Source organism: Rhodamnia argentea, chromosome 11 (assembly GCF_020921035.1).
Source record: "Rhodamnia argentea isolate NSW1041297 chromosome 11, ASM2092103v1, whole genome shotgun sequence".
Lineage (NCBI taxonomy): Eukaryota > Viridiplantae > Streptophyta > Magnoliopsida > Myrtales > Myrtaceae > Rhodamnia > Rhodamnia argentea.
In genome coordinates this window covers 18,163,043-18,186,804 of record NC_063160.1, presented here as the reverse complement: position 1 = coordinate 18,186,804, position 23,762 = coordinate 18,163,043, and the positions used below count along the sequence as shown (strand labels likewise).

General features: G+C 40.0%; 3 protein-coding genes across 4 annotated transcripts; 1 reads left to right on the top strand and 2 right to left on the bottom strand.

The window, feature by feature from the left end:
• Positions 1-2,076: 2,076 nt before the first annotated feature.
• On the bottom strand, positions 2,077-3,611 carry LOC115747394 (protein SODIUM POTASSIUM ROOT DEFECTIVE 3-like). The gene is made up of 3 exons (XM_030683546.2): positions 3,321-3,611; positions 2,975-3,050; positions 2,077-2,515 (listed from the first exon to the last, which is right to left on the bottom strand). The coding sequence occupies exons 1-3, from the start codon at positions 3,609-3,611 to the stop codon at positions 2,391-2,393; spliced, it is 492 nt and encodes a 163-aa protein (XP_030539406.1). The 3' UTR covers positions 2,077-2,390.
• A 4,055-nt stretch (positions 3,612-7,666) lies between these two features.
• Positions 7,667-14,314, top strand: LOC115747393 (protein RAE1-like). Its single transcript, XM_030683545.2, has 11 exons — positions 7,667-7,885; positions 8,023-8,109; positions 8,462-8,539; positions 9,084-9,277; positions 9,915-10,056; positions 10,561-10,641; positions 10,862-10,990; positions 11,790-11,867; positions 12,944-13,015; positions 13,731-13,811; positions 13,907-14,314. The coding sequence occupies exons 1-11, from the start codon at positions 7,826-7,828 to the stop codon at positions 13,955-13,957; spliced, it is 1,053 nt and encodes a 350-aa protein (XP_030539405.1). The 5' UTR covers positions 7,667-7,825; the 3' UTR covers positions 13,958-14,314.
• A 377-nt stretch (positions 14,315-14,691) lies between these two features.
• LOC115747391 (BRASSINOSTEROID INSENSITIVE 1-associated receptor kinase 1) lies at positions 14,692-23,462 on the bottom strand. Of its 2 annotated transcripts, none has more exons than XM_030683542.2 (11): positions 22,867-23,462; positions 21,660-21,792; positions 21,502-21,573; positions 20,405-20,548; positions 17,974-18,045; positions 17,792-17,863; positions 17,627-17,709; positions 17,202-17,327; positions 16,287-16,628; positions 15,694-16,088; positions 14,692-15,327 (listed from the first exon to the last, which is right to left on the bottom strand). In XM_030683542.2, the coding sequence occupies exons 1-11, from the start codon at positions 22,952-22,954 to the stop codon at positions 15,010-15,012; spliced, it is 1,845 nt and encodes a 614-aa protein (XP_030539402.1). In that variant the 5' UTR covers positions 22,955-23,462; the 3' UTR covers positions 14,692-15,009. The 2 variants fall into 2 exon arrangements, with proteins under 2 accessions (XP_030539402.1, XP_030539403.1); XM_030683543.2 differs by having other exon boundaries at positions 17,202-17,328; positions 17,631-17,709.
• Positions 23,463-23,762: the final 300 nt, after the last annotated feature.

The window sequence follows — 23,762 nt, the reverse complement described above, 5'->3', positions numbered from 1 at the left end:
TTAACGAGAACGCATGTAAATTTGCAAAAAATGAGCCATAAATCCATTTTTCACTCATGTTTGGCGGAATGAAAATTATAATTTTTTTACATTTATACCAATTCAGTTTATTCAACCAACTTTCATCAATCGCCGTTGGCGTAAACAATTTTCAATTTAGTAGTTTTTCGATTTACTTTTTTATTTTCTTTTTCCTTTTTTCTTTTCTTTTTCTTCTTCGCCAGACCTTGGTGACTACTAGAGGCGAAGGCCGGTGAGGCTCGCCCTCACCCGCCACTTTGACGGGGGGCAAATGATAACCGTTGTGTTTTCGAAAGCTACTTCTGACCAAAAATAGGCTTTTTTATTTTTATTTCCTGAATGAGTTTCTAAGCAAAGAAACGAATTTGACAACGATACAAAACGATATAAGATTTCTATCTTTGCCAGCAGCCAGGCTTCACACACCGCCCGGCAGGTCGGCAAAAGGGCGCCAGGTGGTAGGGACGCGAGAGTGGCAGGGACGCGAGAGTGGCAGGGACACGAGAGAGAGGAAGACCGCAAGAAAGAGAGAGGGAGTAAGGTATGACAGGGACGAGAGGGTGGCAGTGACGCACGAGAGAGGGAGATCGCAAGCAAGAGAGAGGGAGCGAGGGATGAGAAAAATTCTCATTTCTGTTTCTGTTCGAGAAATAGAACGGTAGAAAATCTGTATTTCTCATTTCGGTTCTAAATCTATTTATCGACTAAACATTCGTTTCACAAAATAGAAAAGTGAAATTGCTTTACTAAATAAGGTTAATGTTCCAAACCTATTTCCCATAACAGAAAAAACAAAAAAAATAAAGAATCGGAATGGTTATCATGCCTGCCCTCAACAACCGAATTGAAGTACGGAAAAGCCTGTTCAGGGCTCGAACTCTTCATCTTCAGAAAATCAAGAAACTTCTTCAGGACACAAGGACCCTCTTCGCTGCTCCTTCGCAAAAACTCCCATCTTTCGAACAATTGATCACAGACAAACCCATTCGATTTTCTGATAAAACAGCGTTTGGAAGCTTTCAGATCTCCAAAATACTGATGCTTCCGCTGACCAATCGATACTCCTCACGGGAAGTAAATTACAGTCGGACACAGCAGGGCCGAAGCCAACACTCCCACAGCAAGGAAGCAAGAGGGCAGATTGTCAAAACAGCCACGGGATGAGGAGGAAGATAACAAGACCGGTGGCTATTGGCTATGTACAGCAGACGATTTCGGAGTCGTGGGGCGTTTCTGCTCCGACACAAGTTCGTCGAACCACTCGCTACAAAAGAAAGCACCGCAAGAACGCACATAGTGGCCGGCGATCGGCCAAGAGGAAGAAGAAGGAGGGAGGAAAGAAAAGAAAAGAAATTACTTAATTCATAATAATTCGAACAAATATTAAGATGCTATTGAAAATTAGCCACGCCAATGTCGACAGGCCAAAATAGCCAAATTGAATAAATTGAAAATTTCTAGGATCGCCAATCGCCCATCCGCCGGCTGCCGGCGACAGGTCCCCAGTCACCACCGTTCGCCTTGCAATCCTAAAAATTTTATACTGTTATCAAATGAATTTATCTTCCGAGAACAAACATTTAATGTTGTTATCAAATACGTTTATTTGCTCAGAAACTAGAAATAAGAAAATTTATTTCTAGCCAGATGCCTTGCCCCAAACTTAGCAGTTGGCAAAGAGGTTAACGATCCAAAAGGATATATTGCGCCAAGAAATCACAGGCAATGTCAGCTGTCAGGTCAGAAGGAAACTTGGGAAATCAACGACCACCTTACTAATCCGTTTGTTCTACATGCATGTCCAGTACTGTCTGGGAATATCTCTCATCTTCTTCTCTCCTTTTCTGTTGACTACCCTGGAAAAAAACCAAAATCCTAGCAGTGGAGGTCTATTCAAATCACGAGTGGAAGGGACGCCATGTCTATTCTCACCCATTAATCTTGTGATAAAACTAAACCCCGATTGGCGGGCTCATCGTCGTTTTCAGTTGCAGCCATGCTATGCTTCTCCTGTGATCTTGCGCTAGGAAAGTGATTGGTTAGCTTGGAGGGGGATTGCAGGCAAATCACATTCAAAATTTGCCACAATAATTCAGTACTATTAAGCATAGAAATCTCAAAAACATGTGCATTTGGCTGAAATAGGGACAGCATAATGGCCCAAGAAAGAAGAAACAAGCACTTGGTCCAAGCCTTCCTGTCAAAACACCCCACATCACTATCAGTCTGACTTGGGGCCATCTCGCATGATCAAAGTCTTCATTCTTTTTTTCATTTTTTTTAGCCAATTTTCTCTAATCTTAATGGAAGGACCACCAGGTTGAAACAGTTCCCAGAGGAAGGTTGAAGAAGACAGTTTCTTCCATTCTTCAAGAAGGAGGCCAAAACTCAGCTCTCTTCACCTTTGAGATGCTCTCCAGGACTCCAGCTGGTGATACATGCCCCCTCACAGTCACTCTCTTTGTCTCCAGATCTATGCTGAAGGATGTTACTCCTGGAGACAATGCCGAAGCATATGGTTATTCATCGCTCGAATTATTTCAGCTCGAACATATAGTAATGCATATAAATGAATTTATAATCTTGGGATGTAGGGATTGGATTTGATCATGATATCGTCTTATTTATTAATGCCGAGATGGTATGCAATTCACCATGGTCCTCGATGTCACATCTTGCCTACCATGTTACTGGTCTCATATAATTAATAACCTATCAGTGCAATAACATAGCAACACAATGTCAATCTCAATGAAGGAAATAGCAACTAATTTAGATATAGTAACTGTGCCAAGAGCACCAGTTTAGTTCATATTAAGTGTTGTTACAGAAGCATGAAAAGTATTATTTTGGGAAACCACTTTACACAATTAAGACCACGAACAAGCACGCCTCTGTGCGCTCGTGCGTGCGTGTGCGTGGTGTGAACTGAGGAATGAGCCGGAATGAGTACCTTCCATCTTAGACAGATGCTTCTTTACTTTGCCAGCACAGCCTTGACAATGAAGAGACACCCTCATAACAACGACCTGCAACCACCGAAATACTCATTTTGTTTTAAAAATAGATCATTTGAGACGCTCATTTTGATACCCAACCGATATCCTTCCGTTCCTGATCATCTCGGTGAGCCAGAGTGTTTCTCAATTTTTCACATTCATAATTTGTTCAGCGGTTAATTGTTAAGAGTTCTTCATTCCCCAACGCAACGATGACTACTACCACTGCCAGGATTGCGTGTACTCTTCATATAAAGCCACAGCAAAAATGTAAAGAGAAGAAAGAGCGGCAACTCTGACCCGGAAGACATTATCCGATGAATCCAGGGAAGACGGTTGCTGGATGGCGTTTGAAGAGGCAATCCCGTTATGTCCTGTTTTATCAGTATGCACGAGAACTGATCTGCTCTTGCTTGGGGCTGCACCGATACTCTGAGCCTCAACGATTCTCGAGTATCTGCCTCTGTTTGAAAGACCAGTAGAATCCACCAGAGCTGGATCTGGAGCTCTCCTGGGAACAATGACCGACCGGGGATCGGGTATGGTGCATCCTGAAGTTACTTCCACAGACTGGCACATGAGACCCCTCATTTTTCTAGGTAGGGCTGAGAAGAGATGTTCGAGGTGTGTTGCGAGTTAGTATAAATGAGAAATTGCAGACCTTCTTCGGCTTTGGTTTCTTATATTACTGATGAGTTTCACAGAAGCATATCGTCTTAAATGACTTAGCTAACAGGAATTGGCTGGCAAATTGCCAGAGTTCATCAGTACTGCAATGCCTATGTTTGAATGTACAAAACCATCCTGTCGCCGTCATGTGTTAAATGTTAAGGAACAAACTTATCTCCTTCGTGTTAGACTCTGCTTGACTAGGAGAGAAACTATTACTTGAATTGTATAGGTGCAGCAGAAACTTCGCCAAGAGGGAGCCCAAACCCATCGACGTATCCAATTGAGCCAACTTTCACTTTAAAGTTTAAGCCAATCAGTTATGAACCAATTACGATATCTTAATTACTCCGCATCACACCAAATCTCCGGTATTGGACTTTTCTAACACAACTCGCACGTGCATCTCAACACTGCCTTTATTTCCTATACTAATAAAATGTTACTGACTTCAGTTGACCTATGACTCGCGATCAAAGATTTGTGTTTGCTTCCATTTATCCCTCACAACCACTAGTCCATGGTAGCTGGTACTGCACGAGGAAAAAAGTAGAATGTCACTTATAGCAGCAAGAACAGGCAAAAGTACGAGCAACAAAGGCAGTGCAAGCAAAGAGTTCAAGGAGGCAAATATAAAAGAGCTGCTGTCACACGGACACAAATTATAAGTAATAACTTGTACAGGTGTAGTGGTCTTCATTCATTACCTTTCTGTCACGGCAATGCTATTCGACCTGAATTATTACAAGTATAGCAAGATTATGAGGGGGGATATCAGGTCAGGCTTTTTCTTTGTTAAGAACAAATGTCACTGGCATGATCAATGAAATGAAAATGACAGAATGAAGAGGAAAGGGGGAAATACATCAAAACTCAACCTGGACATTTATCGTCCTGCAAAGATGTTAGATATTGCAGTTAATGGCAACACCAAATTTTTCTGTAAAAGAAATTGGATAGATGAAATGGGGCCAACCCAAGTGTAGTGTAGCAACTACTTTTTACAGGTCTAGTTGCTCTTTCAAACGCGGGTACTCCCTCCCAATTCCCTTTCAAAGGACCACATTCTGGGGAGGACCACATTCCCTTTTAATGGCAGCCCTTCTGGCCTTCCTTGCATGCAACAGCAATACCATATAGTGACAGCTGATGTGTCTGTTACTGTTGGAAGTGGTTCATTAGCTTCTGAACGATCTCAGAAGCTAAAGAGATGGTCAAACGAAAACAGCAGAGAGGCGAGGCAGGCCCAAATTCAGTTAAGTACCAGTGTTTTCTTTTTTCTCAGAGACTTTGCAGTAACAATAAATGAGTCAAGAGATTATGGAGGGTTCTTGCTTGAGAACCCTTCTGACAGCCAGCTAACAGCGACTTAGAATACTTGTCTGTCCGCTTCTTGTTCTTGAAGTCCTTTGATCAAGCCCTCATGACTTTAAGATCTATGTTGCTTCATGTCCAGATTTCCAGACATGGGACAAATTTTTCCACGTCCAACTTGGCCGCATCCGGAACAATACTTCGTTCATTCACGAAACGGTTGCTGGCGAAGAAACTGTGGGATTCACCTCGATCCAGAAACAGCGGTCTCTCACAACAACATGTATTGTATTGGCAGTTCAGTCAAGAAAAAGGATATCACAAGCCTACAAAAGATGGTAGCCCGAATACATCCTGTCGATTTCGACGACCTTTCGGTAATTTCCCACGGAAAACCAGAGATATCTTTAGCAGATGACTTGTGTAAGTAGTTATGCATTGCAAGATGGTTAGTTGTTGTCTGTTATCAATATCTAAACAAAGTATATGTTGGTCTCACTTTCCTTTACCGGTTTTGCCCCTTACGAAAAACTGAAGAGTGTTAAGGAGGCACGCACAAGGATCCAAGGGCATACACGTAGATAACTCATCAAGTTAGACACAACACGACCATGTTTCAAGGAAGTGCTATTATCTTGCATTTAATAATGAAAAAAAACAAAAATAGAAATGTCGTATCTCGAGTAATTTCCTCGTTTATCGACTTTGGTTTTTTCTTCTTCTTTTTGGGTCGAATCGACTTCGTTACATAATTGTCGTTTTTTTGTCTTCACACAATCACCCAACTGCGGACCACAACAACATTTGGTGTTGAAGGGAGGAAAACACCCTAAAGAAAAAAGGAGAAAAATCAATGCTCTGGCGGTTTCGCCAAAAAAAAAAATTTAATAATTCGAAAAATATCTCCTCGAAAATGATCTCTTATTTTACTTACAAAAATGAATGAACTAAAAGTGTACGAAAATATTTCGACATAATTGTTGTCGATGATGGAAATCGTTTTTTATTGACTAGTAATTTCAAGCGATACAAACGTCTGTGTTTAAATTATTTATTTTTCGAAAAAAATGGTGTCCCTAATTTTTCTCCTTTTTTTCTATTTTATATATTGTGGGTCTATGTACTGATTTAGGAACCGTGCCACGAAGCAAAAAGTCTTCAATGATTTATGAATTTCCGCTTTCACAAAGTGAGCCCCCGCTTGTTGGACGGTGTGGCCCCATTCATCAATGGGCCTTTCACGACCAGTATGGCCTCCCCCTAGCACATGCACATCAATTTCTGTCTCTCTCTCTCTCATCAATTTCTTCATAGTCATTTGGAAAATTGAAGGGGTTGAGCGAAAAGGGACAGAAGAAAATGAGTTTTCTATATTCTAATCATCTCCACATTTGATCATCCGCCCGATGTGTAACATTGAAGCTCGAAATTGGAACCCACGAATTCAATTTGAAACTCTACTGGAAAATCAATCTGCACCGTGACGAATGGGTCGGAGCGTCGGGGTTTTATGCTCGGATGGGCCCTTTGATGCTCGCACTGACATTGAAAATGAGGGCGATCAAAAAAAGAAAGAGAAGTTTCGAGCTTTATAACGGAGAAAGAGAGATGGAGATAGCCTCCATAGATAATAAACCCTCGTATTTTTATTTATGTGTTGTCTCGATAGATCGTCAGACTATCTTTGACAGATAATATTTTACGGATAACAGTTGACAATGAAAATGAGGGCGATCAAAAAAAGAAAGAGAAGTTTCAAGCTTTATGACGAAGAAAGAGAGATGGAGATAGCCTCCATAGATAATAAACCCTCGTATTTTTATTTATGTGTTGTCTCGATGGATCGTCGAATTATGCTGGACAGATAATATTTTACGGATAACGACCGATAAGTGATAAAAGGATGTGACAAATGGCACCCATGTCGTTACAAAGATCTATGCATGTCGGGCCTTTTTAAATTGTGGAAGCGCCATTGTAATATTTAAATGAATCAAGATGGAAGTGGTGCCACTGCCTTGTCAAGCAATGTCCCTAAGCTATCAAGTATTTTTGGAACAACATTATTGAATAAGCAATCCTTTGCCTTTAACTTTTAAGAAACACAAAAGAAGCCACAAAAAACTCTAAATTGATAAATCCGTGATAAATTTATCTCAAATTATTTTTTTATCATAAAAAACCTCAAACTGGTATATCTGTGATAAATTTACCTTAAACTATTTTTCCGACCACTAAAAACCCCAGACCAGTATATACGTGACAAATTTATCCTGAACTAATTATTTTGACCACTAAAAGCCTCGAATTGATACATATGTGATAAATTTAACTTCCGTTAGTTTTCCATTAAATTGGATTAATATCGTGAAAAATCCTAAATTGATGCACCATTAAATTGGATTAATATTGTGAAAAATCCTAAATTGATGCACCGGTGACAAATAAAAGGTAAAAATTCCAAATTGTATATCCGATAACCGTCACGTATTACCCAAATTATCGATTTGATAATGAAATTTAGCGAAAACTAATGAATGATAAATTTACTATAGGTATATTAATTTGAGGTAAATTTATCACAAATGTATTAATTTGAAGGTTTTGATAATTAAAAAAATAATTTAAAGTAAATTTATCGTTTTATAATTTTTCGTGTTATTAACCTATTATTGAATCCATTGTCCGGACGCTCTGCCTTACGTGTCTCTTCCACGTCAGGACTCTCGACCTCAGTAGAAGGACCGAACGCACCTTCTTTTTCCATCGGAGCGGCGAGAACACGGACAGAATCGTGGAACCTCCATGCGCATTGGTTTCCGATGTCTACTTTCTTGACCAGCGCCGCTCTTTCGAATCCTAATCCAAACAAGTCGTACGAGGTATGGGCCATCTGATAATCTCTTCACTTGCTCGAGTTCATTGTGGGACTGTGGTTTTCGTCGTCAAGCAGGCAACTTCGCACGATTGGTGCTACCCAAATTTGGGATTTGAGGATTGTTGTTCTGTTCAATTCCAGGTTGTTCAACCTCCGAATGACTCTGTTTCGAGCCTGAGCTTCAGCCCCAAGGCCAACTTCTTAGTAGCCACTTCCTGGGACAACCAGGTATTTGTCTCTTTTGTTTGTTTCCTTTTTGTTTCTGTTTTTCCCCCTAAATTTGACTTTCTTGATGAGGAACGCCTGCATTTATCCCGTGTTTTGCGGTTCTTGCTATTCTTGTTAGGGGTATGATTCTAATTGTAAAGCTGCATGTCATTGTCGAGTGGGAATTTGGCTGCTGTACAACCATGGTTGTGTTACCAGAAATAGATTTTGAGTGGGCTGAGACTGTATATGGCGTTTGTTTCTCCATTTCCGTGGAGTTCTCTTACTCTAGGTTCAACATAATTGATTTTGAGAATGACGGTATTGATGCCTTCTTTTGGGTCCTTTGGAAATTGTTTTTTATGTTTTCTAGGTCAGGTGCTGGGAGATTGTGCGGAGTGGAACAAGCGTTGGCACTACGCCAAAGGCATCCATATCCCATGAGCAGCCAGTAAGAGATTGTCTTGTTTTATCTTCATAATAAGTTCTATATGAATGGATAGAGAACCTTCGGCTGTAATTCATTCTATTAACCTTTAATTGGTGCAAGTTCGTATCTTTGCCAAGTAGTACTGAGAAGAGAGAATTTCTGGAACAATGTTTCAAGTGTATTATGTGGTGTGATTCGTGAGAAGTGAACATAGAACATGTAATGTGGTAACCATAGAATCACAGCCACTCGATTAACAGTTCAATTACATATTCCATTAGGTTATTGATCTTTTGCATTAATTTAATTGGGACATGCTTAGAGTAAACATCTATAGAGTCTAATTTGTTGCTGCCCGGAAATTTGACCGAAGGGAGTTAACCTCTATTCTCAACCTCTCTAATGCTGTGCGAAATAAGAGTTGTGTTGTCCAACTTAGATAAAATAGGGCTTCCTATCTACTTTGCTTTTACTGCTAAAGCTGATTCCTCCATGCCTCTCCTGTGTATCGTTTTGCAATTAATCCGCCTTTCCACGTATTAACTGTTGCAAACCTCTTATGAAGGTATTGTGCTCAACTTGGAAGGATGATGGAACAACCATCTTTTCTGGTGGTTGTGACAAGCAAGTCAAAATGTGGCCGTTGATGTCAGGTGGCCAACCAATGACTGTGGCCATGCATGACGCACCAATAAAAGAGATTTCGTGGATACCTGAGATGAACCTATTAGTTACTGGAAGTTGGGACAAGACATTGAGGTAATTATCCACTGTCTTTCTCACGTAAACAATATCTGATGCGTGACTGCAGCATTTGATAGCCCTAAAGCAGCAAATGTAAGAAATAGGGAAAATTTACTTGCTCTCAAACTGTTAGCATGACTAATCGACGTAGAAATTATACACAACTCCCTTGCTCATCTGAATCTCCAGGAATGATGGTTTATAAGTGCCTGCTGAACTATTTGCATGAACATGTCTCCATTAGATTTCTGGCTAATCGACATGTTTCTTTCGCATTAAATGTCACATATGCAAGTTAGACAACACCTTGTGGGTAACAGAAGCTAGAAGTTGGCGACCTAAGGCTGCTGAGGTTCTAGTAGCATTCCCAAGCGCCAGATCACCCACATATTTGGATTGTGAGATTGTAGACTTCACCTCTTTCCTAGTTGCTGCCTTTTGCACTCTCTTGCTTTTAAAGCACCCTGATCCAAACAGATGTACTGGGCATATTACGTAGAGATGAATGCTTTAAGATCACATCTATTTTATCCTTCAATAAGTTCTATAACTTGCCACAGTTAATTAGTTGCTCTCATGTTCAAAAGTTTATTGGTTGCATGAAAAAGAAATTCTCGATGTACTGTTATTCTTTTTTTCTTCGTATCTTCAGATACTGGGACACAAGGCAAGCCAATCCAGTTCATATTCAACAATTGCCTGAGCGTTGCTATGCTCTTTCTGTGAGACATCCCCTCATGGTTGTTGGTACTGCGGATAGGAATTTGATAGTCTACAACTTGCAAAATCCTCAGGTCTTTTTCTCATTATTTTCCAGTTTATACTACCGTAAATGACATGGAATAGTGTCCTATTTCATTCATGCTATCTCTTCGATATTTGGACTTGGCAGTTAAGTAATAATATGCATGACCTGGAAGACTTAGGATGTTTGCCTGTCTAGATAATTGATGGTGGTGGTACATTACTAGTTATGCAATCTGTTCTTGATCATCTATCATGGATACTTTTTGGTAAAGGGTAACCTCAAGGGCCACATTCTGCAAATGAAATTGGAGATAGCTCCATTCTTACTGTAAAATGTATTATTGGTATTTTTTGCATGGCTTTGCAAGTTTTACTGGGTCATTGCTCGTCTTAATTGGTCTCTTCTACTGCTTCGCATCTTTCTCATGCCATTTCATTTTCAAGCACCTCATTTGGTTTTGCAAAAATATTTGGGTTCTTGTTTTCCATTTCCTGAATTAGTTTTGCTAGTTATCTTTCTAGATTCTTACGTATTCTGTGGACCTTAATAGACTGAATTCAAGAGAATCAGTTCGCCTCTTAAGTATCAGACCAGATGTCTCGCTGCCTTCCCCGATCAACAAGGCTTTCTGGTAAGTGATGGCAAGCCATACAATTTGTTGCGGTTGTACCGTTCTTTTTGGTTCTTTCTGGTTCTTTCTACATATTTTGTTAAGCTTTTGCTTCTTTAACATATTACGTTTTAGTAACCTTTTCCACTTTTCAGTTCTTAATTTCTCCTGGTCTTCTGATTTGTTTTTCTAGAAAGTTTTCTGTCAAATTTATCGGAGGCTAATTTTCCTGTTTGTATAGGTTGGCTCTATTGAAGGAAGAGTCGGGGTACATCATCTAGATGATTCACAACAAAGCAAAAATTTCACCTTCAAATGCCACAGAGAGGGCAATGAGATATACTCTGTCAATTCATTGAACTTCCATCCCGTAAGATTTTCATTGGAAGATTATTAGAATCCGTAAATTTTTCAATGTTCCCTATTTGTTTCGTCTTCTATTCACTGTAAGGGCATCAAAATTATATTTTTTCAAATGAGAGTGATTTGTAGTTGAAAGTATAATTTTTAACAAGGAATAAAGGAACTCTACTAACAACCCTAAGAAATGAGTTGATAAGGATGCCACTAGGCTGAATGAATATGTTTAGTCAAAAGATTGAAGATAAAAAACGAAGGAAACGTCGGTGGCCGAGTTGGTTTGAGTTCGGTTCCTTTCACGAGAGGTCCCGGGTTCAAAACTCCTTGGCGCTGGTGTCTTAAGTGGGGGGTCGTGGTGGTGGGCTCCTGCGCTAGCCCCTCCCGAGGACTAGTCGTGCTCCACCGCTGTGTTGAGCGAAGCTCGCCGGCCGCGCAGAACCTCAGTCATCAAAAAAAAAAAAAAAAGAAGGAAACGTCTTCTGTTGATATTATGCCCTCTGTTGGAGAGAACGACGGATTATCTGTCAAGGCCATGATTCAAAAAGTGAACTAATTGATGTGGGGTTGGGGTGGAAGACTTTCATATACTTTCTCCTCTGAGAATTCTAAGTAAAGCTAATCTGAAATGCCACTTACAAATCCCTTCTCTTCTGTGGAAGACCTCTCCCAGAGGGTTCAATTTTGTCTGATTTCTTGCCGATCCTTCTTAAAAAAATGAGATCTAGCGGAACCTTCAGTTGCTGAAGTTTTTGTCCAGATAAATTTGTTTAAGAATTTCTGAACAACGGATATATCCGTCTTGGTTTCAGGTACATCACACCTTTGCAACAGCTGGTTCTGATGGTGCCTTCAATTTTTGGGACAAGGATAGCAAACAGAGACTGAAGGTTTTACATTGTTCTACATTTTCATTTTTGTGGTTTATGTCCATTTCATGAAGATTTCCAGTGGACTCAAAAGTGTTGTTTAGCCTGTAGCTGTGTGTGCAACATAGCATATGGATCACTAATATACTTAATAAACCACCAATGCTCAAATAGCTTAATCAGTTGGCTGCTTACGAGATCATGGCTTTTGAGGTCACTTGGTTGTGCTTCAACAAGAATTTAGCTAGGTGGCTGAACCTTAAAATATATGATACCCACTAGCTGGTGTTACATTGCAACTGGAGTACTGAGTTAGATAATCATGCCTTTATCTACGAATGAAAGTAACGTGTATGGTTCATGCGGTTGTTACAGCAGTTAGAACGGCTGTGACATACAGATATAGCATTTTTTTTGTGCAGGCTTTATTATTGTTGATTATTGTCTTGTATGGTTTTGTTACTGTCTATATTGGCTGCAGATCTAAAAAAATTGCCTTAAATGTTATTTCTGTCAAGACCTTGAAGGCAATAATCTGGTTGTTTTCCTGTGGTTCATCTGATTTAGTGTCTCAGCAATAACACCTGGTTGACCAAAATTTAACTGTTCGGGATAGTTCGTAGTATGCAGTAGATGCAACTAATAAAAGTTCATTTTGTATCAGCTTTGTCGGCATGAATATTACACACTTTGTCCTGCCGTGGCTTCTGCCTGCTGTTATGATTGAGAGTGGTTCACAATGGGAAATTCATGTTAGAACTTCTCTGTTCGCTGGAATGGAGGTTCTCTCTGTCGATCATAACTTCTAGGTTCCTTTTGTAGTGGAGAATAGAGGTAGTGGGTTATAGTATACTATTTATTTGTCTTGGAGATTTTAAAATGTACCCCGATCTCCTTTTGTATTTTCTCTGGTCAGGTTTTGAGGGTGTTGGATTAAGCTTATCTACCTAATTTAGTCTCACCGGTAACGCTGAACTAAATGTTGTATGTGCTTTTTTCACATATATGGCCTGATAGCAAGCTAGTTATTAGGGCATTTACATTGTTAAAAATGTTGTCTCGTTATAATTTCTTTTTCATTTGTTTCTTAATTTCAGGCAATGTCAAGGTGCAGTCAGCCCATTCCCTGCAGTACCTTCAATAATGATGGGTCTATTTTTGCATACTCGGTATGCTTTATCACCCATGTTTTCCAGCACCTGTACATTTTTTATGCTCAAAAGAATCAAAATGCTAAATCTATTGTCTTAGGTTCCCAGACTGCACTCACCACCCATAAAAAGAAAACTGAAAAGAAAATGGTAAAAGTCAGTGATGAAGAAAGTACTGAAACAACTTCATGTACATGATTGGCTAGAATCTAGTTGTGCACTATTGACTTCATATCCTAGTGCTACAACACGACATGTTTAGCAAAAATAAGGTGAAAAAACAAACAGATTTATAGTTGAGGGTTTCTTTGCGAGATGAGGGAAAAAAGAATGAAATGAAAGAGAGTATAGAAATAAAAGAGACAATCAACTTGTATGCCAAATGTGCTTGTGCTTCTTGACCTCATTAATACTGTGCTTCCATGTATGACATATAGCTGGGTTAAGTCAAAGGCATGTGGTTTAGCTTAGTGTGACTTCGTACCGTCAGATGGAGTTTGCCACTATTAAACTGCAGTGGTTCGTTTTGTGTCCACCGAGGCATGTATCCGTGTCTACATGAGTTTGCGTGGCCAAGCTATGGGGATCCAAAAAAGAAAAACAATTACATGTGCTTGTGTGATTGAATTGGCGTATAAATTTGGGAGGCTAAACTGCTTCTGCTTCTTCTATGAAGTGAATACTGCAGAGCCCATCGACTGACTCATAAGTTTTACATTTTTCAATGATATAGGTGTGCTATGATTGGAGTAAGGGCGCAGAGAACCATAATCCTGCAACAGCCAAAACTTACATTTTCCTGCATTTACCACAGGTATTTTTTTAATTTACCACTTTTTCTTTGTCTCAAAATGTGGGTGAATTTTGCACCGATGTCAAGGACGTGTGACAAGATTTTGATTTTTTCAGGAATCTGAGGTTAAAGGCAAACCGCGACTAGGGACTACTGGAAGAAAATGAGTCCTTATTTCTAGTCGCAAAGCCCCATAGAGTGATATTTCCAGTTGGAAGAGTCATTCTATGTTGGAAGGACGAGGGATTCGTACATGTAGAGACATTCCTCTCCTCCTCCCAAACAATTTAGCAGTTGACCCATTTTTCGGCTGAAGTCAAGGTTTTCCTTGGGTAGTACAGGGGAGTTACGACTTATATATATGTAAATCATGTGGCATCTGTCCAGTTTATTATAGATGGGAGTACCCTAGGTGGATTTTGTCAAATATAGTTTGGTGATCGGTTTTGAGTTGTTTTGTCTTTGTATTCAAAAGACTACGGTAATTACATGTGAAGAGATTTTACTAGTCAATCCTTCTCCCTGTGTCAAGACTCTCAGCCGAGTGGCCTGTCGATTTTGCTGGGCAGGGAACATGTATGGTCGGCTAATCAGTTGATCCCAGCATGACGAAGAATGTAGCGAAAAGGCAAAGTTGTGGTTCATGCAGAATGCCAAGTTGATACATGTCTGCATAATGTGGTTTTTTGTGGCTCAGTTGCAATGGATTGGAAAAGAAGTAAACAATCGATGAGGTCTTGTTTTGGTTATATTCAACGTTCAAAAAATGAACAGGAACAGCTGACTTAATGATCCGTTCTGACCTCAAGTAAAGGAAAATGCTGACATCTACGACTAAGAAATGCAATGTAGATTTTTTCAAACTGAAAATTCGGACACTTCGTCGGTAAGAGTGAGCAAATTGCAGAAGACACGTGTATTTATTTCTCTTACATTGATACATAACAATTATAGACCAGTAGTGCTCCCATAATCCTTTCGTTTCCTAGCACCTGTTGTTTACACAATGGCAATTGGTAATCCTATGGAACTAAAAGCATAGAGCAAGTTTAATATGAACGATAAGCTGGACAGCAAAAAGGAATAATAAAACAAGAGAAACGAGACTCATAGAAGGAAAAGAAAAGAAAGACCATATGCACAAATTTTATAGTTCAGTTAAAACTACAAAAAGGGTCTTCATGGAGATTTTTCATGTGATTGATGGACTTCAATAGGATCATCTGGGACCAGATAATTCGTCCGGGCGGAGGTGGGAAGTGGAGTCGGCAACGATCCAATCAGCATGCGGGTTGTGAGTGTGGCTGAAGTCTTGGCGGAACATTTCCTCTTTTTGCCACTCCTCCCATCTCTCTGCCAAACCATCGCCTTCGAGCATTCTGACCACTTCGGACATTTTAGGTCTTTCCATAGGGTTGCTTTGCGTGCATAAGAGAGCAACTTGGATCAGTTGTTTGACCTCGTCATCAGTGTAAGCACCTTGGAGATCAGAATCAACCAGCATCGGCAATTTATCATCATTTAGAAGCCCTTTGACCTGAAAGTTCAAGGTCCAGAAATTAGTTAAGCGGAAGAGGGGTGATTATAGGCTGGAGAGCACCTTCGGTGACCTAGAAACGGGAAAAGCAGTTAAGCGAGTAACTAGTAAAATAACCTTCGACAGAACCAGAGTCAGCCTAGGTCATAGATTAGAAACCGGTGAAGATGAAGCTTATTAAATGGATACCTAGAAAGCTATCAATGCCACCAGTTAAAAGGAGACCAGAAGAATGAAGAGAATGCACACTTCCTTGCAGATTGGGCTAGGCCAACGTATAACATAAGACCATAGATGCACAATAAGACTGATTCACACAATTGATTGACAAGTGCAGAATAAGAAATTTCAGAGAGGCATGCATACCCAATCAAGCAGCATGACATCATCATCATTTGCTAGCCGAGCAAGATCAAATGCCCTCTGTCCAGTTATCAGTTCTAGAAGCATGACCCCATAGCCAAAGACATCTGTCTTCTCTGAAGACTTTCCTGTTGAGAGGTACTCCGGAGCTATGTGGCCGATAGTGCCACGTACAGCAGTGGTAACATGAGTATCTTTGTAGTCCATGAGCTTAGCCAAACCAAAATCTCCGACGACAGCTTCGAATTCCTCATCCAATAATATATTTGCAGCTTTAACATCACGGTGTATAATCTTGGGGTCACAATGGTCATGCAAATATGCCAGCCCCCTTGCAGCTCCCAATGCAATTCGCTTCCGCTTTGGCCAGTCGAGTGGGGGTTGGTTCTCCACGCGCTCTGTAGCGATATTATTTAACGTTCAGGAATAAAGTGATAATCTTCCACTCAGTTTCTTTTTCACTCATATCCAGTAAGATGACATAATCCAGCATATGATTACGATAAGAATAGTTTCCCAAAACAAAAAAAAATCAAGAGAAAAGCATTTCATAGCGAGTAGCGGAAAGAGTAGAAAATCCGTTTGGCAAGCCGTACCTCTCAAACGGGAAGCTACACTTCCATTTGCCATGTATGGATAGACCAGCAAACGCTCAGTGGGTGTCATGCAAAAACCACGTAGACGGAGCAAATTCCGATGCACAGCCATACTGATTAATTCCACTTCTGTTTGAAACTGCAGTTCTCCACCTTGAGTACGCTCCTCTTTAAGTCTCTTCACTGCCACTAGTGACCCATCAGCTAAACGTCCTTTATAAACTTTACCAAAACCCCCTCTGCCCAAAATATTTTTGTTACTAAAATTATCTGTTGCAACTTGCAGTTCACGGAGGGAAAATCTTTTGAGCTGTCCCAAATGAACTTCAGGATCCTCCTCAGCTGCAAGATATTTAGAAGTTAAAATGAGTCTAAACAATAACTCATGGTGGACAAATTCATAAATTCACCAGTTCGGGTGCTTCATAGTCACTTTCTAGGTTTGAACAGGATTTTCACCCTTTAGCTTTATGGTTTTGTTGTATTTTTTCTAATTTTTTCTAAGGAGTTATGCTATTTTAGTGTTGGAAGTTGAAACTTCTGAAATTAATTCTTCTCCGACTCTCCTAAAAAATGAGAAAAGCATAGACCAAAGAAGTGTCAAAATTTTTCGTTCAAACACTGAAAAAGGCATTTCTCAATTTTAAAATTTGTTTTTACACAAAAACCCAAAGTGCAAGCAAATATCAGAAGAAGGTTGTGTTTCAAGCTTTTACAAATTGCCTTTTAACTGAAGCCATTAATGCCAAACGGGTCGCTATGTCAAAAGCGAAAACACAGAAAACAAAAGTTGGGGAAAAGGCCCCCCATTACAGCCCCTGCTGAAGAGTCGTAGGTAAGTGTCAGAGAAGCTAGCCAGCTAAAATAGACAAAACAGAATAAATACATCTGAAACATATAGGATGAGCCACTGACCAGGAACATCAAAGAAATGATCCTGTGGCTTTCTCTTCCGCCACCACGCTAGCGCGATTGCTGGAGCTGCAAATAGCAGAGCAGCACCAGCAGCAACTCCCCCAGCAATAGCTCCAGTTGTGCTACCTGCTTGAATGGCATTTGACAATGATTAATATGATAATTACAAGGTTAACTTGTAATTTCTAAAGGAATACGAATGTTCCCTGCGCGAAGATTACTAAAGTCTATAATCCTACAAAAGTTGACAATCGTTATGGGAGAAGCCTGAGCTAAAAGTGGAGAAAACAGGTGAAGATGCGCTTCAAGCCAAGAATTAACACACGCTAAGACGTGCATAAAACTCGCAACATGAGGGTGAAAGTAAGAACATAAGGATCTTAAACAAAGAGGCAGTATAAGGAAAAACAATACTAACAGCATACCAGAAGAAGAAGCTTTAGGTGTTGGAGAAACAGGAGGCGGTGGAGGTGTTGGTGAAGCTTTGAGGTAGGGGTTACCATTAAAACTGAAGAAAGATGCGACAGTTAGCATCTCGATGATAATGACCATCAACAAATAAATGGAGAAGTGTTAATACTTCATCAAACCTGATAGGAGTAAATAGAGAAAAAGAGCCATTGACTGGAATATCTCCTGTTAGATTGTTATTTGAAAGATCACTGCATTTTACAGGAAAAAATAGGAATGTTGCCTCATCATTACTATCCACGCCTTCCGCACAAAACACAGCACCACCAAGAATCTTCAAAAGAGTAAGCAAAGTACTTACAGGACTTGCAGTGTGGTAATAGTAGTTAGAGACACGGGAATGGTCCCTGAGAGGCTGTTATTGTTTAGACGCCTACAAAACAGAATTTTTTCCTTGCTCAATTGTCATGCAACTCCAGCACTAAAGATGAGCAAAAGTTAGACACAATCATCTAGTAACTACAGCACACAAGAACTTCCCAAAGAAATCCTTCATGTAATTCAAAAGGCAAGCAAAGGCTAGCAAAGTGTTACATGCAGAGAGCTCCAACAGGTTTTTAGAATTTTGTTCTAATAGATAGTTTCACATGAAAATGCTTCAATAAGTTTTCAGTCTCTTATTTCTTCTAACAGGGTCCCTGCAGACAGACTAGTTGTTGACCAGAGCAACAAACTGTACAAGGAAATAATTGAAAGGGCAAAACAAGAAAAAGCAACTGATGAAGAGGAATACAATATGTTTACAATTATTGCTCTCAAGCAGTAGAACTCCTACCTTCTAGCCATAAAAAACCAAGATGACTGAATGAATCCATATATCTTTGGCACGATTACCCATCATTTTGGAAATTAAAATAGGCAGAGAACCAAGACGACTGAATGAATCTATATATCTTTGGCACGACTACCCATCATTTTGGAAATTAAAATAGGCAGAGAACCAGTTTTCAGGTCTTTTCAGAGGAAACGGTGAATATCAACATACCAATAGTCATGACAAACTACAACAGTAAGAAAAATATAACAGCACGTCCCAAACATGACTACACAAATCCTATAAAATCCACCAATAACATATTGCATGAGAAAAGATAGAATGCAATTTTTCATGCTAGCAGCATCATTAGCATGGGCTGCAACACAAAAAATCTCTGAAAAAGAAAAATGAAAGTTTTTGTCTGGGCTCTTTTTATGTTGTGTAACGTCCTTTCAGGCCACAAGCAGCCAGTCTTTTAAACGTCGTTTTACCCTTTGAGGTTCATTATGTAGCCATGCACCACCTACTGATGTGAAAGACCTCCACATAGCATGACCTAAAACCACTTTTGTGGTTGCACTGATTAGCCCAGCAGCTCCACAGGTAACGTGGTTTAGAGAGCGAACCATTTCTTCTATTGAACTTTTCCAATGCATGAAACATGAGTAAGCTTCAGAGTTGTTGGATTCTTTCCTTTTTCATTCCCTTACCTCTCTACTCAATCATCTCCAAATCTCCTTCATTTAGAATTATGAAAAAGTTTCTTCCCATATGGTTTTAACTAAAAACGAATTCTCGAAGATTTCTTCATCTTGCCTTTTTTAATGCATCTTTCAGCACTTCTAATAATTTTCTCATCATCTCAAGTTGTAACTCGAGCAATTGTACATTCTTTTATTTAGTTAAAATAATCAAAGTCATCATGCTTGAGGAAGACGCTTAAAAAAACCTTACAAAACAGTCTTACTGTGTGAGCTCATCCCCATTATTCCAATAGAGTTCACCGAACCATTATAGAGACATGAATAGAAAAAATGTCCGACAAGGATTAGACTTATTTAACTAAAAGGCGTTGTTGATATGCTCAAGAAGCACAAAAACTCACAATTTCCATTTGAACCTAAAAGTTGTACAACTCCAAATGTGAAACATTTGTTACTCTTATTCAGGACATCAAGAATAAACGTTATCTACAAATACCATTATTGGATTTTAACTGTGGAAAAGTTGCATGTACCTTAGACACAATAATTTAGAATTGCAAAATGCATGACCTATTTTATACTCATCACATTTACATGCCAGTAATTTCCCCCTCCTGAATGAACATTTTCCTAATTGCCATTTATGGCTAACTATAGTCAAACACGCAGGCAACTTCAGATTATCAGAAATAGTGCACAAGGCATGAATTCTTCTTTTGTTATAAGTAAGACGGGCAATGGGAAAGATAAGAATCTAACCCAAGACCTCTTTGAGTTTGGTAAGGGTGGACAACCACTAGGTCAAGCCCTTCTTCCTACACATGAATTATATAGCTTTTAGAAATCTTGACCAAAATGGAACCATTTCTCGCCACTTAAGACCTTGGTGTAAATGAAGACTTAGTGAAACTGCAGAAGGTAAAGTCCCATAAGAGCATGCTCTTGGAATGGACTTTGCAATTTTACAGGCTGGAGGTCTATTTGTCTAGGTTGCAAGACGGTGCTTGCAAACTTAAACAGAAAATCTGGACTTTGTTTTACCACATCCATAAAAATGGGGCACAGATAATGCTTAATCACAGACTTACAATCCAATTTCATGCAATGAACCTGTACTAATTTATTCCGGCATATGATCCTGAATCGTCACAGACATGTCATTTCATCATGAATGAACCCTTTAGAGGATCCGAAACCCATAAGTAAAGAAGCAAGATGCACCAGAATTTCTGTTAATAACACTATGAATTAAGCTGAGGATTTTCTCATACAGGAAACGGAGCTTTGCGAGCTTTCCCAAAGTCACTGGAATGGGACCCGTTAAGTTGTTCAGGTAAAGATCCAAGCTCACTAAAACTGTCAGATTCCCAAGCTCTTCAGGAATTTTCCCAGTTATGTTGTTACTATACAGTTCCCTGACATTAAAGAATCATATTAGTCCATTGGTATGGTGAAGCAAAATGCTGGAAGCACATCTTACATTTAAAAGTAATAACATTTAAACTCTGCTAGCAAAGAACAGCTAAGAGTGCAGAGAAATTCTTTTTAAAACCTATGTAAATAAGACTATCCTAGCTTCTCGTGAAGATCAAAGTAACCACCTTGATGAGAAAGCTGAAAAAATATCCACCGAACAAAATCAAGTGAGATTAGCAAGTTCCTTGAAGCATCTGAAAAGTTACAGAACCAAAAAAATGCAACAAACCAATAGATGAAGCAGCAGATTTTCTAATGATGGGCTATCAACCAAGTTTTGAACTTCTAAATCAAAGCATCTGCATTCCTAAAGGTATCAAAGTGCAATAGAGAGAATATATATGGATAAGGCCCTCATCCAGTAAGGCTGAGTCAGTATGTCATCTGACTAGTGTTCACTATTTTCATAAGCAACTATGAAAACGGACTCCAGAAATAATATCATAGTCTCACAAACTCCTAAAGGTCCATACTTGGGATATGCAGCAAGCCCTCCAACAGGTTCTGTAAACCTACCAATAATTCAGGAGCAAAACCAGTAAGAAAGTAGGAGTCGTTTCTTGAACCCTAGCCTTCCTCAAGGAACCGAAGACATATGCTATGTTCCATAATCACCGATAGCAACAGGTAGAGGCACAGGTGTTGATGCTACACCTCTATTAAGAACAATTAAAGTACATGGAGGCTTTCTAGAAGCGGCACAACCATCAATAGCAGCTACTACTATATCTCCACCGAGACCGACAGACGTGCATGAAAGCATAGAACAAGCAGCAAATTAGATACATCATCAAATGAAAGAGGTGTATCCAGCAATCAGCTAATAAGCCAAAAATCATGGTTCACTCATGACGAATAACCAACGATACTTCTTTCAAAGTATGGGACTTACAAGTACTGCAAATTTGTAAGCTGGCCGAGCTGTGGAACCAACTGACCGGAAAGATTTGCGTTCCCAAGATCACTAAGGCAGTATATAAGCTCACAGTTAGAGCAAAATAAAAAATCTCAGTGCAACAAAGTGGCGACTGAGCGAGCAGATGTGCTTACACTCGGGTCACACTATTATCACTATTGCATGTCACATGGAACCATGTGCATGGGTTGACCAGGGTAGGGTCCCAACTCTGCAAGACATTGCCTGGATCAGCTAAGTTCGTCTTTAGGGCATTCAAAGCATCACCTGTTTTGCAAGAATGGGCAACCATTAGTTGCTAGTCGCAAGTGTCGATGATACCAGAAAGGGAAAGTGAATTAGAAAACATAGAATCACCAATAACTTTGTGCATTCAAAATACCTTGCCCTATGTTAGGGCTTACACAGAGACCATCCACAAAGAGTTCCCTTCCATTTTGGGTTGACCTATTTCATTGCCTCCGGCAACTAAAAAATTGAAGGGGAAGAGACATATGAATCTACCCTCTCTTCTCTAAGCTGCGGCAGAAACCTCACTATATCTGAAGCTCATTAAAAGGAAGCTTATATGTAGTCCAGTCATGTTCACAAGTAAGCTATCCAGCTCCAGGAAGTCCTCACTCGACCAAGTTCAATAGAACATATGGGTCAGATCTTTCTGCCCCAAACAGAACCGCCAGTTTGTTTACTCGTTCAGAATTTTTAATGCAAAGCAACGTCATTGGTAACCAAGGACATGAGCACAGTTGTCTAATTGATCCATGCAAAGAACCATAGCTCAAGAAGATAAGAAACACCACCGATTATATGAAGGCTGTTGGAAAAACTCAAATGGTACATCCACCCAACAGCACACAAACCTCAGATATCCAACTTCCATGAAGAACGCGAGACGGGCAATTGTCCTAGTAAGGCCCTGTCTAACCAGACAACAAATCAAACCTCACATCATCTTTTGGGTAAGTCTAGGTCTAGCTGTAAAGTTGCCATCAACTTGTCGAAGCATAAGTAGTGGAACAAGAGGGAGACACCGTTAACTTAGACTAAAGGTGCCTATTCCTCATAGTCCACGCTGGAGCAGAAATGGTGAGACTTTGTGAATGATGATTGAAAGCAAACCGAGCAGTTGTTTGAGCCCAATCTTCATTCAGGATATTGTCCAGCAGCAATCACTATTTTTATCAAATGAACAATTTCTTGGAACAGCAAGATATGAACTACTCGGTTCCCAAATTGAAATTTTTTTTTTTTTTTATGAAGACCTCCCAATTCAGGAAAAACACAACCTGATGTCTGCTAGTATACAAATCCAAGACAAGAAAGATGAAAAGGGGCACCTACCTTCAGCATTACCACAGGCTCTGGGCAAAAAATGAGACGCCAAAACCAACCAAAGGAAAGCAAAGATCGCTCGCTCCATGATTACCATCTCAAGTCAACTACAAAAACTCTGAGCTTCACAGATTCATAAGCCCCCAAATCTTTGCCAACACCGATTCACTCGCCAAATAAAACAACTCTGCTCAGACTCTGAATCGCCTCAATCGAAGAATCCCACCGGGAAATCCGAAGCATCTCACACGTTGACTCGATGGGTGAGCCGAGTGAAGACCCGTGGAGCGGCGACACAACAAACTCCTTAGCCGTTACTCCACAATACCATCAATCTTGAATCAAAACCGGACACCGCAGTGGGTCTCGGAACCGATGCAAGAACCGAACTTTTTGTCCGTTTCTCAAAAGGGCAAGAGGGGAGAAGCAAATACAAGAGAGTGATACCAAACAGACCATGAATTCGATCGCCACTCGCGTTTATTTCTTTTTCTTTCCCACTTTTTTTTCCCTCTTGGTCGTTGCGGGTGAGGTAGGGGAAGGCTCGGTCAAAGAAACTCTCCTTAGTCATTCCCCCCCTCTCTTTCTCTAATTTTTTTATTTTCTTTTATCTTTTCTGCTTTCTTTTTTCTTGGGAGCTTGTTCGTTTTTCAAACTTTCCACATGAGAGAGAGAGAGAACAAGAGAGAGGGAGAGCAGTAATCGGGTCAAAGGCGCACGCCCCAACTGTCCCCACCGAGAGAACTCTTTCCTCCTCTTTTCCTCTTTTGCGATTCGTTCATTCAAAGGAAAGACCGAGTGTGTTGAATGTTCCTGCGCGTTAATAAATGAATTGCACAGTGCCCACCCGAATAAACAAGAAAGACCCAAGCTATGTCACCGGCCATACCAAGAGACCGGCTTTG

Excerpts from the sequence above, each read along its gene's own strand:
- LOC115747394 (XM_030683546.2), bottom strand. The coding sequence starts at position 3,611 with ATGAGGGGTCTCATGTGCCAGTCTGTGGAAGTAACTTCAGGATGCACC. Across the intron at positions 3,051-3,320 it reads CATCGGATAATGTCTTCCGG|GTCGTTGTTATGAGGGTGTC; the intron begins GTCAGAGTTGCC and ends CGGTGGTTGCAG. Across the intron at positions 2,516-2,974 it reads GCATCTGTCTAAGATGGAAG|GAGTAACATCCTTCAGCATA; the intron begins GTACTCATTCCG and ends CATTGTCTCCAG.
- LOC115747393 (XM_030683545.2), top strand. The coding sequence starts at position 7,826 with ATGTCTACTTTCTTGACCAGCGCCGCTCTTTCGAATCCTAATCCAAAC. Across the intron at positions 8,540-9,083 it reads CCATATCCCATGAGCAGCCA|GTATTGTGCTCAACTTGGAA; the intron begins GTAAGAGATTGT and ends CCTCTTATGAAG. Across the intron at positions 9,278-9,914 it reads AGTTGGGACAAGACATTGAG|ATACTGGGACACAAGGCAAG; the intron begins GTAATTATCCAC and ends TCGTATCTTCAG.
- LOC115747391 (XM_030683542.2), bottom strand. The coding sequence starts at position 22,954 with ATGGTAATCATGGAGCGAGCGATCTTTGCTTTCCTTTGGTTGGTTTTG. Across the intron at positions 20,549-21,501 it reads CTTACAAATTTGCAGTACTT|GGAACTGTATAGTAACAACA; the intron begins GTAAGTCCCATA and ends CTTTAATGTCAG. Across the intron at positions 17,710-17,791 it reads TCTCTATTTACTCCTATCAG|TTTTAATGGTAACCCCTACC; the intron begins GTTTGATGAAGT and ends ATCTTTCTTCAG.